A 13097-nucleotide genomic window follows, 5' to 3' on the forward strand; every position below is an offset into this window, starting at 1 on the left:
GAGTGAGAGCCACACGGGTGATTGAAAACTTTCCGATAATCACACTAAGAAGGTAAAAAGACACAGGTTAAATTAATTGTAACATATATCTTTAACTCAGTATGTTCAAAACTTACCGTTTCAACGGGTGGCGCTAGCCTTGTTTCAGGTGCTCGGTGGCAACACGTGGGTTTGGCCAGGGCAGGTGTAAAGCTTCCATGAATTAAGTCAGCGTGATACAAAATCCGGCAACACTCAGCTGCTCCAGGTGAGCTCTAGCGACCCTCTGTGAACAGCGTTGTGTGTCCCTGTCGGAATGCTGGTTCCATAGGTCTATTCCCTTGGCTGAAAATTCACTGAGCTGATGGGCGGGTAGGAGGGCTGGATGTGTAAACACAGGTATTTGTCACTAGCTAGAAGGAGAACCGCCCGGCTGTGTATCCGGCAACCGTAACGAGCATCGTGACTCCGGGTTATGAGTGCTGCCCCCGCAAGCCCAGGTAACCTGCCCACGCCGGCTGCCGGTCGGTGCTGTCGAACTGTGAGAACAATGGCTCCGCCTTGGCTCCTGGAACAGGAGAGCCACGCCCCTCCACAGCACCCCCACCAGACGTGGGCCGGGGCAGCAGCCCATGGTGGAATGCGGCAAGTCTGTACCGTATTCTACGCCTCCTCCCTGGCCAAGAGGCGTGGATATCGTCCGCTGATGTAGAAAGCCTATTTGTCATCAGGTTTTTCCTGTAAGATAGCTCATTCGGTTGATGGAGTCCCCGTGGTTAGTCGCTTTAAGCATCAAACTTATCAATCAAGAACATAAATGTACATTTATTTAATTTTGGTGTTGTTCACCTGGTTGATATTGGAACAAAAATGAACGTGATTTTCTATGATGCCCAAAATGAAAAAAATTATCCAGTAGTGACAGCTTTAGCAAGGAGCACTGAGAAATTTTCAAAAACTTATGTAATGAGGCCAAAAGGACAAAGGGACCTGCCTGATGGCTGCCCCATTAGCCTAAAATGGGACATTTCAGCATCAAAGAGACAGCTAATGGATGCAAGCACATCAAATATATAAAATTTCATGAGTTCATAAATATCCTAAAACAAAAAAAAGAAAAACTGACCAGCGCACCAACTCTTTATTCTAAAAATTAGTGCAAGACAGGAACAATGGTCTTGTTTCCTCCTGCATAAGCCTTTTTTGAGGGTACACAAATTGTTGAAAGGAGAAATTTCTTTATAGACAAATACAAGCTAATAGAAGGGATGACGGAATTAGGGAGTCACTTTTTAACACCTAGAACAATGGATCTCAGCAACGATCAGCAGATGCTAAATCACCGACTGAAAGGTTGATGAGGACTGTAGAGTTCATGGATTCGGCTGGTGATACAGAATCCACCGATCAATCTTAATGCCTCTAAGGGGACAATGGGACACAGTATGATGTGAAGCAAATACATAGCACCTCCGAAGCACCCTTGTCAAAAAAATTTAAGCCGAGTCTAAGCAAACGTCTGGATCTATCTTTTAAAGTGTAACAGGCAGTGCAGCAGACAATGGAACAAGCTGGATAACACCAAATCGACAATGTGTGACATTTTATAGGGCGATTGATCTAATTTCTCCAGTAAGCAAAAGACAGGAAGCCTGGGAGTGGGGGTGCATTTATAGACAGAGGAGACTAGGTCTTAGGTGGTATATGACATCTAGAAGGAAAATGTGCACTTCGTTTGGATCCTGACCCAAATGAACCAACACTTAAAAAATTACTTTTTAGACAGTATAGGAAACTTAGAACATAGGCCAAATAGTAAATGATCATAGGGAATGATTAATTTCGTTAGTTGTAATAATGCAGAATAGTTATTAAAAAGGAAAAAATGTATCGGTTTTGGATGCATACTGAAGTATTTAAGAGAAAAGCATATGATAGCTTAGACGTTTCTACAAACATTTCAATAAAAAAGAAAAGGTAGATGGAGCGTGATTGGAAAGTGTTAGCAATTTTTCATGCCAAAGAGATCGCTTGGATTCATTGTACGACCGTTTCTCCTCTATGTGTGTTCAAAGTTTTCCATAATCAAAGTTACAGTAGCGTTGTCAAGAGATATCATTTCTTGCAAACATCAGGACCCAAAATGTCAGTTCAAGCCTCAAATAGTGCGTGCTGTATGCCAGGGACTGTGGGAGGGGTTGGGAGACGGTTGTTTTTCTGAGATGGGATTATGTATATTAAGGCAAAATTTCTTATAATGAAGCCCAACGGGCAAAGAATACCAGCAAAATGTTAACCTCTTCGGTGGTCGTGTCAAGAAAGGCTGGGGGACCGAGGGACAGCCAAGCCTAGGCGGGGACAGGGCGGGTTGGAGTGAATGAGCACACTGGGTGGGACAGCCCCGGGGCGCAGCAGGTGTGTGTGAGAGCGTCAGAGTTGGGCCTGGCCGGGATTCTCCAAGGCCAGACGGCGTGGCGTGGGATGGCGTGGCGTGGCGTGGGATGGCGTGGCGTGGGATGGCGTGGCGTGGGATGGCGTGGCGTGGGATGGCGTGTCCGAAACCCCCGTAGCTGCAGCACTGCGTTGCGTTGGAAACAGGCTACGTCTCTGTGTGACAATGTGGCTCAGGTCCCTCCGGCAACGGGATGTCCCGTTCTTGCCGAGAGGATTCGAGAACGAGGTCCCTCAGCATTGATGCTAATTAACAAAAGCGGTTGCCACAGGTCCGTGTTGTACCCCCCGAGTCGCCACCGGCCAGTGGGTCGTGCTCCCCCTGCTGGAGCACTCCCAGCCGGCGTCCTCACCACGCGTGGTCATGATGCTTAGCTGCGGAGGTAACACAATGCGTGTACAGAACAGCCCATGAGGTGTCCTGAGCACCTGCTGTCCCAGGCTGGCTGGCATTTTACACGGCATGGGTGCCTCATTCACAGTGCTACTCTCCGTGGTTAGACTCCTAGTGGGTCTGGTATGTTTCCGTCTTGGGGACACCGTAGCCTTTGGAGGTGAAGTCACCTCCTTCAGCCCCACGGGGCCAGCACCCCCTCCCTGCATTTGCACAGTCTTCCAGCAGATGTCGCTTTAGAGAGGGAACTGACTTTGTTTTTCCAGAAATCTATCAAATACGCAGAATTTTGCTCCTTCCTGTTCCTCCCGCCATCTCACAGATGTTTACCGGGTCTCCAAATGCACCCAGGTGTGCAGAGATTCGGAAGGCACGTCTTCATCCGGCACAGCAGCACCCCTCTGCTGTCTAGGCCTGCGAGGCCAAGTGCTGTTTTGTTCAGGTAGAAGTGTCTGTCACTGCACCCTTCCACAGCTCTTGCTCCCCGACACGCACACACGCACACATATACACACACCATCTCTCTCCCTCTCTCCCGCCCCACCTCTCCTGGAATTATCCCTTTTTAACTGCTAAAGCCCCCCAAAATGTCCTAACCTTTGCTGCCCCCTAGTGGCAGACCCGAAGAATGTCACTGTGCCTAAGAGGTAATGTTTGAAGGTTAAAGCAATTTTTTCCATCAATTTTTCTTTCTCTGAATTTGTTTTTACTTCTGAAAACTGCAGAAATATTACATCTTATTCAAAAACATTACTAATATAATATATGGTGATATGTAATTTTAAAAAAGCACAATAACACTGCTTTGCTTACATAGGTAGATATTAAAATGCAGCGACCTGAGAAATCAGTTTGTAAGGACTTGGCTTTATAATTTGACAGAGCTTGTCAAACTCACTACATCTGGTGAAACCAGCAAGCTTAGACCTGTTCCCTCCCTCCCTCCCTCCCTCCCTAAATCAGGACAAGAAGCCTTCCTTACTCCCAGGCAGGCCTGGACTTCTGCGTTCTGAGTCTCGCTCATGCTTCGGGAATGCGACCCCTCAGTCTTCATCTGCTCCTTCGTTTATTTCGCCGACTCCCGGCCCCCTGGCAGGGCTCTTGTCTGCTCCCTCTGGCATTTCTTGGATGCTCTCGAAGGAATGTTTGGTGAATGAAGGACACAGGTTGGGGAGCCACATGGCACAAAGGCTCAATGGAGGCTGTAGCCAGAAGTGCAGAGGGAGCCGTGTCTGGTTCTAGTTAGAGCAACCAGGAGCCATCACGATGGAGGCAGGGCAGGTGGAAAGGTGGAGGAAACGCGTCAGGCTGTGCTTCCCCTTCGTGGCATTTATAACTGGCTGTCATTACCTCTTCGTGTGGCTGTTTAGTTAAGTCTCTCTCCCTTCTTTAAACCGTAACCTGTTTACTTGTCATCTCAGGGTTGTTTCATACCCAAGCATGAGCTGAGTCACGGGCACCAGGGCTGGCCTAGAGGCTGGGGAGGGAGCGGCAAGGTCACCTGGGCCCAGGGACACAGCAGAATCATAGCTCCCCTCCTAGTCAATCAACATTTGCTTCCATTGTCTCTTTCCCTCTTTGCAATTAGAGGCGTAAACTTGAAAGAATGACCTTAGAGCTCGCCCCCTCGTCTCCATTTCCTCTTCTGAAGATAGACAGACCTAAAAAGGTGAAGTGAAGTACAGAGCAGGATGGGGTGGAAATTCAGAGCAGCCAACTCCGGCGAACCCACACTGCGTGCCTACTCCACTAGGCGGTTTTCTACGTTTTACGTTTATTAACTCCGATTCTCATTTCAACCTAGTGAATTATGCACCGCCGCTCCCTCCAAAAAAAAGGGACATTTAAGTCCTGACCCCCAGTGCCTGTAGTGATCTTATTTGGACCTAGGGTCTTTGCAGCTTGATCATGGTAAGATGAAGTTGTTGGTGGGGAGGGAGTTCTAATCCCATGTGGCTGCTGTGAAGACACAAACACCCAAAGGGAAGATGGCCAAGTGAAAGGCCGAGGCTGGAGTGATGCTGCCACAAAGCAAGGCACACCTGGGGCCACAGATGCTGCAAGAGGACAGGAAGGGGCCCCCTGCAGAGGCTTCACAGGGCGCACGGCCCAGCCGACACCTTGATTTTGGACGTCCAGCCCCCAGAACTGTGAGAACAGACATTTCTGTTGTTTTAAGCCACCCACTCTGTGGCACTTGGTTGCAGCAGTCCCAGGAGACTACTCCCAAGCCTGTTACTATTAATTATCCCGGAGGAAACAGGCCCATGGTCAAGCGGTTAGCACGTGGCAAAGCTGGAACTCAAACTAGGCTAGAGCCTTAGCCACTGAGGTCCCCTGCTTCTCACTGAAATCTCATTCACCACTCGTGAGGTGTGAAGGGCTGCGTAGGGCAGTCCTCCCCTGAGCTGGCCCACTCGTCTGTAAACGGGGGGCAGCACCCCGGTCAGAAGGCTCCGACACCCACATGGCGTGACGCCCGAGTGCTGGGCACAGGCCCCGCATGGTTAGGGACAGAGAGCAGCCCGTCTCCTTGCCCAGGGCCACAGAACAAGCTGGCTGCCTCCTTGTCCTCCCTCCCGGGAACGTTCATCAGGCTCAGATGGAATAATGACACGTCTGCAGTGAGCTGAAGACAATGTAATCCACTCGATTTAAAACTCAGAAGCTTCTCCTACCAAACACTGCCCAAAAACCCTACCTAAATTAAGCTTTTCCATGTCCCTATATCTTCATTAAAAAAAGATAAAAGCTCCCGTACTAAGACAAAACACTTTCTTATTAATGAAAGGGTTATTTCTGCACAATTCTGTAATTATAAATGTTTATACCCAAAGGACTCTGGTTTTCACCAGTCCTCCTCACATTACTTTGTCTAAGAAAATTCAAAAGGATGTGGGAGGTGAAACGTCTTCCTTCCGTTTGTTAGAAGAGGAAGCGAAGGTCCCTAAAGCGTATCGTCAGTTAGATAACTATTTCAAGACGAGAGATTTAAAAATAATGCTCATTACATACGTGATGATACGTGATCATTTCTGTTTACTGTATGAAAGTATCTGTGGTACTAGTAGTAAGTAAGTACAACTACGTTCACCAGCGACAGCTGTGTACGTGCGTGCGGAGACGTCCAGGAGCTGTCCAGACCACTGCCGTCTGCAAACACACGGCTGAGTCGCCGATTCTGTTTTTCCTTATACCGAGTCCCAGGAAAACCAAGTTCCTTCATGATATGAGTTCTGAAGCCAGTAGTGCTTCTTGTTACCAACAAACGCCAGCGTTTTGAGAAAAGAGTTTTCTTTGTAAATATTCCACCAACTCAAGTCTTGTTAGCGTCTCAATCTCATAATAGGGGATCTATAAAAGGGAGGAAAATAAAATCCATCGTAAATCTTCAGAATCTGAAATTCCCTTGGTTTTGGTTACTTATTTGTCTCTTGCGCCCTCCCCAAGGCAGACTGTAAGCTCCTGGGGGGCCAAGATGACGCGGACTTAGTCACCCTGTAGCCCCAGCGCCCTGCACAGTGGGGGCTCAGCCAGCACGGAGCAGAGTGGGCAGGGCACATGGGGCTTTGGTACCGGCAGATCAGGGCGAAAGGGAACGTGAGCTGGGAGCTGATGAAGGACCAGAGGGAGACACTCCAGTGGTGACCAGTATGGCTGTGGGGGGGCGGGCAGCGGGGGAGGGGGGAGGCAAGAGGGAACAGAGGGCTCTCAGGGAAGGGGAGTGACCACAGAGCCCCGAGCAAGGGCCCGGAGTGCTGAGCAGCTAACTCTGTCCCGCAGGGGTCAGACAGTGAGGGTCCTGAGCAAACGCTGGCATGGCTCGTTTTAGGAAAATCAATCTGGGGGTACAAGGTGGAGAGGAAGAAGCACCCAGACAGGGCGGCAGAGACAGACTGCTGGATCGCCTAGAGCTGGGGACACTCCATGTCCCTCCACTGTGGCTCCTCACACAAGGCCGCCTTAGGTGATTTGTGACGTAAACACAAAAAAGGCCTTAAACATTTGGTGTTGGTATGAGCTTTCGTGTCCATTTTTATTAAATCAGAGAAATTAAGCCAGATATTCCAATAACTTAGTAATCCAAAAGCAGAGTTAAGCATAGCCTACAGAGAATATAGGGACACTGAAAGTTTGAAAATTCTGTGTTTCAAAATATAAATCAAGAGATTTGAGCTTGATTAACAAAGTGGGCATGTACAGTCTTGGTCCTGTTGGCTGGCAGACCACTTAGTACCCTGGAGAAAGCAAATGTGAACTACTGCTCTGGGGGAAAAGGAGGAGGAAGGCATACCTGAACCACCTGATAGCCAAGCAGGCGCAGGTGTCTCTGTTTGGTCGCTTCCTTCCCCAGCAAGTGTCTGCTGTTCAAACAAAATCTTTTCGGACCGTCAATACACAGTGCTATCCTGAAAACAAGGGAGAAACTTAACTTCTAAAACAATCCAAAGTACTTATATGTTTTTAGTTGCCAGAGTCTCTTTGGGATTTGCTTATTCCTAGCTGCCAATACTATTTTCGAATGAGTCACGAATGTGTTATCCTTTAATCTGTTGAAACAGCCCTGAATTTTATTAATACTGAGGTTCATAAAATGTTACAAGGAATCTCCAAAACTGGTATGCTGCCAAGTACTGTTTTAATTTCCAGAATCAGGACTATTGTTCTCACGTTCCTAAGAAAACGGTCATTGGGTATTACCCGTCACACGTCCTGCAACACAAACGGCGACAGGGGCCTTACCTCCTGTGGACATCTTCGTCAGCTGTAAGTGGCAATACAAATCCTTCTTCATCTAATTTAATTTCAACATCTGCTGAGAGAAGAAAGGAAAAGTCCCTCGTGTGACATCCTCTCAAACACCACCTTCCTGTCCTCGTTCTGAATTCCTCCACACTGCACTAACCAACTGGCTGAAGGCTGCAAAGTAATGACCACACCGGACAATGGTGAGAATTTTGACTTAACCACATCCACGGTCAACCAAGTCGCCCCAAAGTGAGGAGGCTCGACCACACCAAACGGGGGGTGTCTCTCAGCTTACTGGGCTTTGACAAGAACGCTGCACACAACCGAACCCTTCGATCCAGACAGCGAAGAAAGCCCCCTAAGTTTAAGTCAGACACCTGCGCACCTGGACCCCTTCGTCACCGGTGCCCCCAGAGCGTCCCGGGTACGGAAGGGCCTTGCACCCCGACACGTGGTCCCGGGCACGGGCAGGCGCCCCTGTCCTCGCCTTCTGTAAGTGGAGGACTAGAGGTGGGGAGGGAGAGGTGACCACCCGAAGCCCATGAAGCACGGTCTTCTTCGAGTTGATTTTATATTCATCCTTTTTTTACAACTAAGGGCAGAAGGTCTTGGCCTCTCCAGTAAGCGCTGTCCAGCAGAATTTCTGCGACAATGGAAACTCTGCCACCTGTGCTGTCCCACACGGCAGCCACAAGCCACTTGTGGCTACTGAGCATCTGGAGGGTGGCTAGTGCAAGCAGGAACTGAACTTTGAATCTTTAAAATTTTCATTAATTTAAATGTAAGTCGCCGCATGTCCTGGCGGCTGCTCTAATGGATAGCAGCGGCCTCGAGTGTGGCAGCAGCTGACAGTGACAGCACTCACTGTGCTCCAGGTGTCCCCACATCACTTCGTCCTCATGTGAGTCTCTCATCTGACAGATGAGAAGTGAGCAGAAAACGGTTAAAATCGGCCCAAAGACATTCCGCTGCTACGTGGGTAACACGGGGACCCCAAACAGACAGGACCCCGCAGCCCTGCTATGCCCCAAGGAAGCACCCGGTCCGTCATGCATTTTCAGACCCTCGGTGGCCACCAAGTCCCACATATTCCCAGTGACAGCCCACGCTCAGGTCTGGCAAACGACAGAGCTGCCCACGACTCACCTATTGTGTAACAATAGGGCGTTAACACTTTTGAAGCAAAATACAGCCTGGCCCCTAGAAGGTCCATCAGTCCGACCATCACAGACTTATAAAGCTGGAAATCCACCGGCGTCTCCAGGGAGCAGCACGGAGTCAGAAACGATTTCACTTGATATTTAGGATGAAGTTTTGGACCCTAAAAATCATATGTACAAACATGGGAACAAAATGAAATGGAGGCCCCCTGAGAATTAAGGTCTGATCAAAACCCCTTTACAGGCATGGCACAGTCCCAGGACGCAGGACAAATGCCCGTCTCGAAATGACAATGCGAAATATTCTTGCTATAGTTCGAGTGCAATAATTCAGAATATCTTTTAAATGTTTCTTAGAAGTAGTCGATGGTCACCGTGAGAAAAGGGAGACGGAGGGAGGGAAAGAAAGGAAAGAAGAAAAAAACATCGTTGGAACTCCCGGAATTGCTTTGAGGGCCTGAAGGACACTCTGCTAAGTTTGAATGGTGGAAAATGTGACGAAGGTGACATTTCGATTTACTAAGAAAAGAACAGCTGTGTAAGAAACAGCACTGGCAACTGGTTATCCACCTGGAAGAGAACTCAGAGGTCTACCATCACAGAGTATAATCACCCCAGGTGGATTGAAGATCTAAGTATATTAAGAAAAATAGTATTTTTTAAAATTTAGTAAAATATCTTATTAAAGAGTGCCAAAATAGTCTTAAGCAAGCTAGGAAACCTGGAAGACATAGCAGACAAGTAGGTCTGACTACAGAAAACTTAAACATCTCTGTATAGCAAAAAGGCATCATAAATATTAAATTAAGCCAAAAAAATCCCTAAAAACTACAAGCCAGAAAGAAATATGTGCAATGTACTTAATAGTTAATATCTGTTTTACAATAGTTTATAGAAAAAAGGAAAAAGAACGTAACAGGAATAAGTTAGGGGACACAAAGACAATTCACAGCGGATGTCAATGAACAATAAGCATTTGAAAATACGCTCAACTTCATTATTACTCATTAAAATATACTGTAAACATGTGACATGATACTTTTTCATTGAGTTGAATGACAGAAATTAAAGGGACTAATAACACACTGCAGTGACGTGGAGGGAAGGGACATAGCCACATTCATTGCTGGGAAAATGTGAAATCTACAACTCTTGGGGAAAAAAAAATCTGTCAGTATTTACTGAGAACGAATCCAGCCTCCAGACTGAGAACACAGAGGTGAAGGATACGCAAGGAAGTTTGTTATAGCACCGCCGAGAGAGACAGACGCAGGAAGAAGCTTTAAGGTTTGTCACGGCAGGGAAGGGGGACAAAACCCCGCTCTGTCATGCCGCTCTTAAAAAAGAAAGCGTTCGATCTTCAGGTGTTGCTCTGAGGGACACTGATGATGTCCTGAGCATAAGAGTGACCGCACCTGTCTCATTTCACGGAGAGAGAGAAGCTGGACGGCGTTTGCGTCCGCGTGCATTTGGCGTAAACGCTGCGGCTGACACAGGGATGGGAGTGTGGCGGTGACTCTGATTTGTGGGCTCGGTACTATTCAAGCCGGTTTAAGAGGGTCGTGGTTATGGTTATTTTTCCAACTCTATACCTTACTCCAAAATGAGCGACCCTCAGATGCAGGCCAAGCAGGTGCGGGGGGCCAGCAGGTGCGGAGGTCCGGGTGGGCGAGCCCTTCTGGAGACCCGCTTCTGGTCCTAACCAGGCCGGCCTCTGGCGTGCTCGCTGGGACACGCACACTCCAGCTCCACGGAACTGTCAGGTGCGAGCGGAGTCCAGCATCACACTGTCACGCCCGACAGCTCCGGGAGTGCTGAGGCCCTCAGCGTGGCTCTCCGCGGACTGTGACTCATGTACCCGCAGCACTTGATAAAACCTCCCAAGAAATCTCACGTGCCAGGAAGGGGGTCCTCCAAGGACAAGGCACAGGAGTGGAGTCGGTTTATCAGAGAAGGGCTATGTGGTGACCACAAACTCTGAATGAATGGAAGATCTGCTTTCTAAGGACGTTACTGAGACAGATCAAAACAGAAGGGGCTGAAGAGGTGTCGGGGCCGCGGGGGCACTGCCCTCACGGGGAAATAGAGCAACACAGCTCATGCTTTTACCTTATAGAAAGGGCACTCTAGGAGCGAGGTCAGCAGGAGCTGGGTCAGTTGTGCGAGGCTCAGTCTGTCCAAACATGATTCCTCGCCTGAAACAGAAAGCATCCCAGTCATAGCTAAGTTCAAATGTTGACATATGTGATGAGAACGGAACAGTCAGAACGTACAAGGCACTCTTAAACGACACTCAGAAGAGAACATGTTAGAATTAACGGTGCCTTCTTCCCGCCATTGGTGCGATCTCACGTTGACCTTGGAGAACTCGAGGTCCTAACTACAGAATGGAAAGAGGGACAAAAGATGTCAGTTGGATTAGTGGGATTTTAAGATCCAAAGATCCAGATTTTCAACATATTTGGTGGTGTTGAATTAAGATGAACACCATCCTCTCAAATAAAAAGTAAATAAATGAGGAATGGTGGCTCTGTCACAGAGATTCTGACATTACTGTGACTGCTGCCGTTGCCACCGGCAGTCCCCCAAGTATACGGTTTCTCAGCTAGGGCAGCAGAGTCTGTCTGCCCCAAACCGTTTCCTCTCTCGAGGCACGTTCTAGCATTCTTTAACTCTGCATGAACACCAGCATCTGCGACTTCAGGTGTCTTCTTTAGGGTACGACGGAAGGAAAAAGCACGGTGAAACATAAGTACATGTGTGACTTGAAAACACAAGTTCAAGGGTTAATTTTTCCACTCTCAGAAGTGATAACCAACTCACCTTGCAGCTGTTGAAGAAAATAAGGGCTGAATATTTTTGCCATAAAGTTGACTGGATGGCGTTCGATAAGTGAACACGAGTGGAGAAGTTTCAATAGTGTTTTCGGAGGAAAAGAATTAAAACGAGCAAATAACATATCTTCTAGCTTTCTAAATAAAGCAGAGGCATTTGGTGGCAAATAATTGAGTTTTCCAAATGGTTCGATCAACTCAGAAACCTGACGAGGCGAAAATTTTTCTGCTTGGCAAACAAAAGTTTCTGCCACTGCGTTGAGGATGGGTTGGGAAAGAATCTGTTTTCTGCTGCAGTACTCCATGACCCTGCTGACAGCCTCGGGGGCCAGAGTGAGACACAGTGAAGCGACACGCTGCTCCAAGGCTGTTGTAAAAAATCTGTCATGGTGCCCAAAGTATATGAAAGCGTCCAAGACTCTCCCAAGCTCTTCACTGGTGAAATGAGGGATGTGCCTCACAGCGTATTTACCCAGTTTTAGAACCAGAGGAAGTGCCTGCGTTTGATCTAGAGCCACAAGAGCAGTGAGCACTTGGCTTATCGATTTAGGACTCAGGTTGGGAACTAGTGACAGAGAAAAGTTGTTTATCCTGTTGAGAAACGCCTGGTGTTGGTCTGCTTTCTCAGCGCACGCCTGCAGTACCCTATAAAGGGCCACGATATCCTCGGGGGCAAAGTTTTCCAATTTTTCACCTTGCAGTTGATATATAATCAGGTCTAATGTCGTGCTCTCTGGACCCTGTAGTTTAATCAGAGTTTCTCCAAGGACGCAAAGACTGTGGACATCCAGGCCACCCCTTTGGAGACGACGCTGGCATTCTGCCACCAGGTTCAGTAACAAGCTACTCTGGGGATCCACATACAGCAGAGTCAGGGCTTGCAAAGCAGTCACCAAACCAGTGTTTGACAGATTCGAGGGTTCCTGTTCAAACTGAATGCATAGAGCTTGAAAGACACGATTCTCTAGTATCTCCTTAGGGAGCCTGTGAGCTTCTGCTTTTCTTTCCATTTCACAAATCCGTTGTAAGGCTCCTGCTGCCAGAACGTCAGGCAAAGTCTGCAGCGTGCTTAGAAAACTCAGCACTTCTTCGGATGAGGTGAAGTTGCTCAGGCTCCTGTAAAATACCTGTTCGTCCATGTTTTCAAGATTCTGTTCAAAACTGTCCCGATCAGAGAACATTGCCTCACCAACTGGACGAAGGTCATTTCCATTTTCTGAATGGAACTCCTTACGACGGGCATGATGGAACCTGACCTTGAAAGGCCCAAGGTGTAGTGGACAGGACCGTGGACACAGACGCTTCTTGGCTACCTTGTGAACATGATTTACAGGTTGACTTCTCAGAGCAGCCAGAGCTCCATGCATCCGAAAATCAGATAAATGACAGAGGTTCCTCCGCAAGGTAATTAAAGCCATGCCATCCGATTTGCAACTCCTCTTGATTTATAACTAAATTAAGGAATAAAAAACATGGTCAAACATATTGAGAACATGACTCATTCAACATCAATGCATATCAAGGATGAGT

At 47.9% G+C, this 13097-nt stretch overlaps 1 protein-coding gene across 2 annotated transcripts; it reads right to left on the reverse strand.

The window, feature by feature from the left end:
* Nucleotides 1-5449: 5449 nt before the first annotated feature.
* FASTKD3 (FAST kinase domains 3) lies at nucleotides 5450-13047 on the reverse strand. 2 transcript variants are annotated; one of them, XM_011371404.2, is made up of 6 exons: nucleotides 11557-13047; nucleotides 10843-10928; nucleotides 8720-8894; nucleotides 7568-7637; nucleotides 7119-7233; nucleotides 5450-6178 (listed from the first exon to the last, which is right to left on the reverse strand). In XM_011371404.2, exons 1-6 carry the CDS (start codon nucleotides 12983-12985, stop codon nucleotides 6083-6085), a joined length of 1971 nt encoding a protein of 656 aa, XP_011369706.1. In that variant the 5' UTR covers nucleotides 12986-13047; the 3' UTR covers nucleotides 5450-6082. The 2 variants fall into 2 exon arrangements, with proteins under 2 accessions (XP_011369706.1, XP_011369705.1); XM_011371403.2 differs by having other exon boundaries at nucleotides 7568-7640.
* Nucleotides 13048-13097: the final 50 nt, after the last annotated feature.

The sequence above is a fragment of the Pteropus vampyrus genome, unplaced genomic scaffold (genome assembly GCF_000151845.1).
Source record: "Pteropus vampyrus isolate Shadow unplaced genomic scaffold, Pvam_2.0 Scaffold190, whole genome shotgun sequence".
NCBI lineage: Eukaryota > Metazoa > Chordata > Mammalia > Chiroptera > Pteropodidae > Pteropus > Pteropus vampyrus.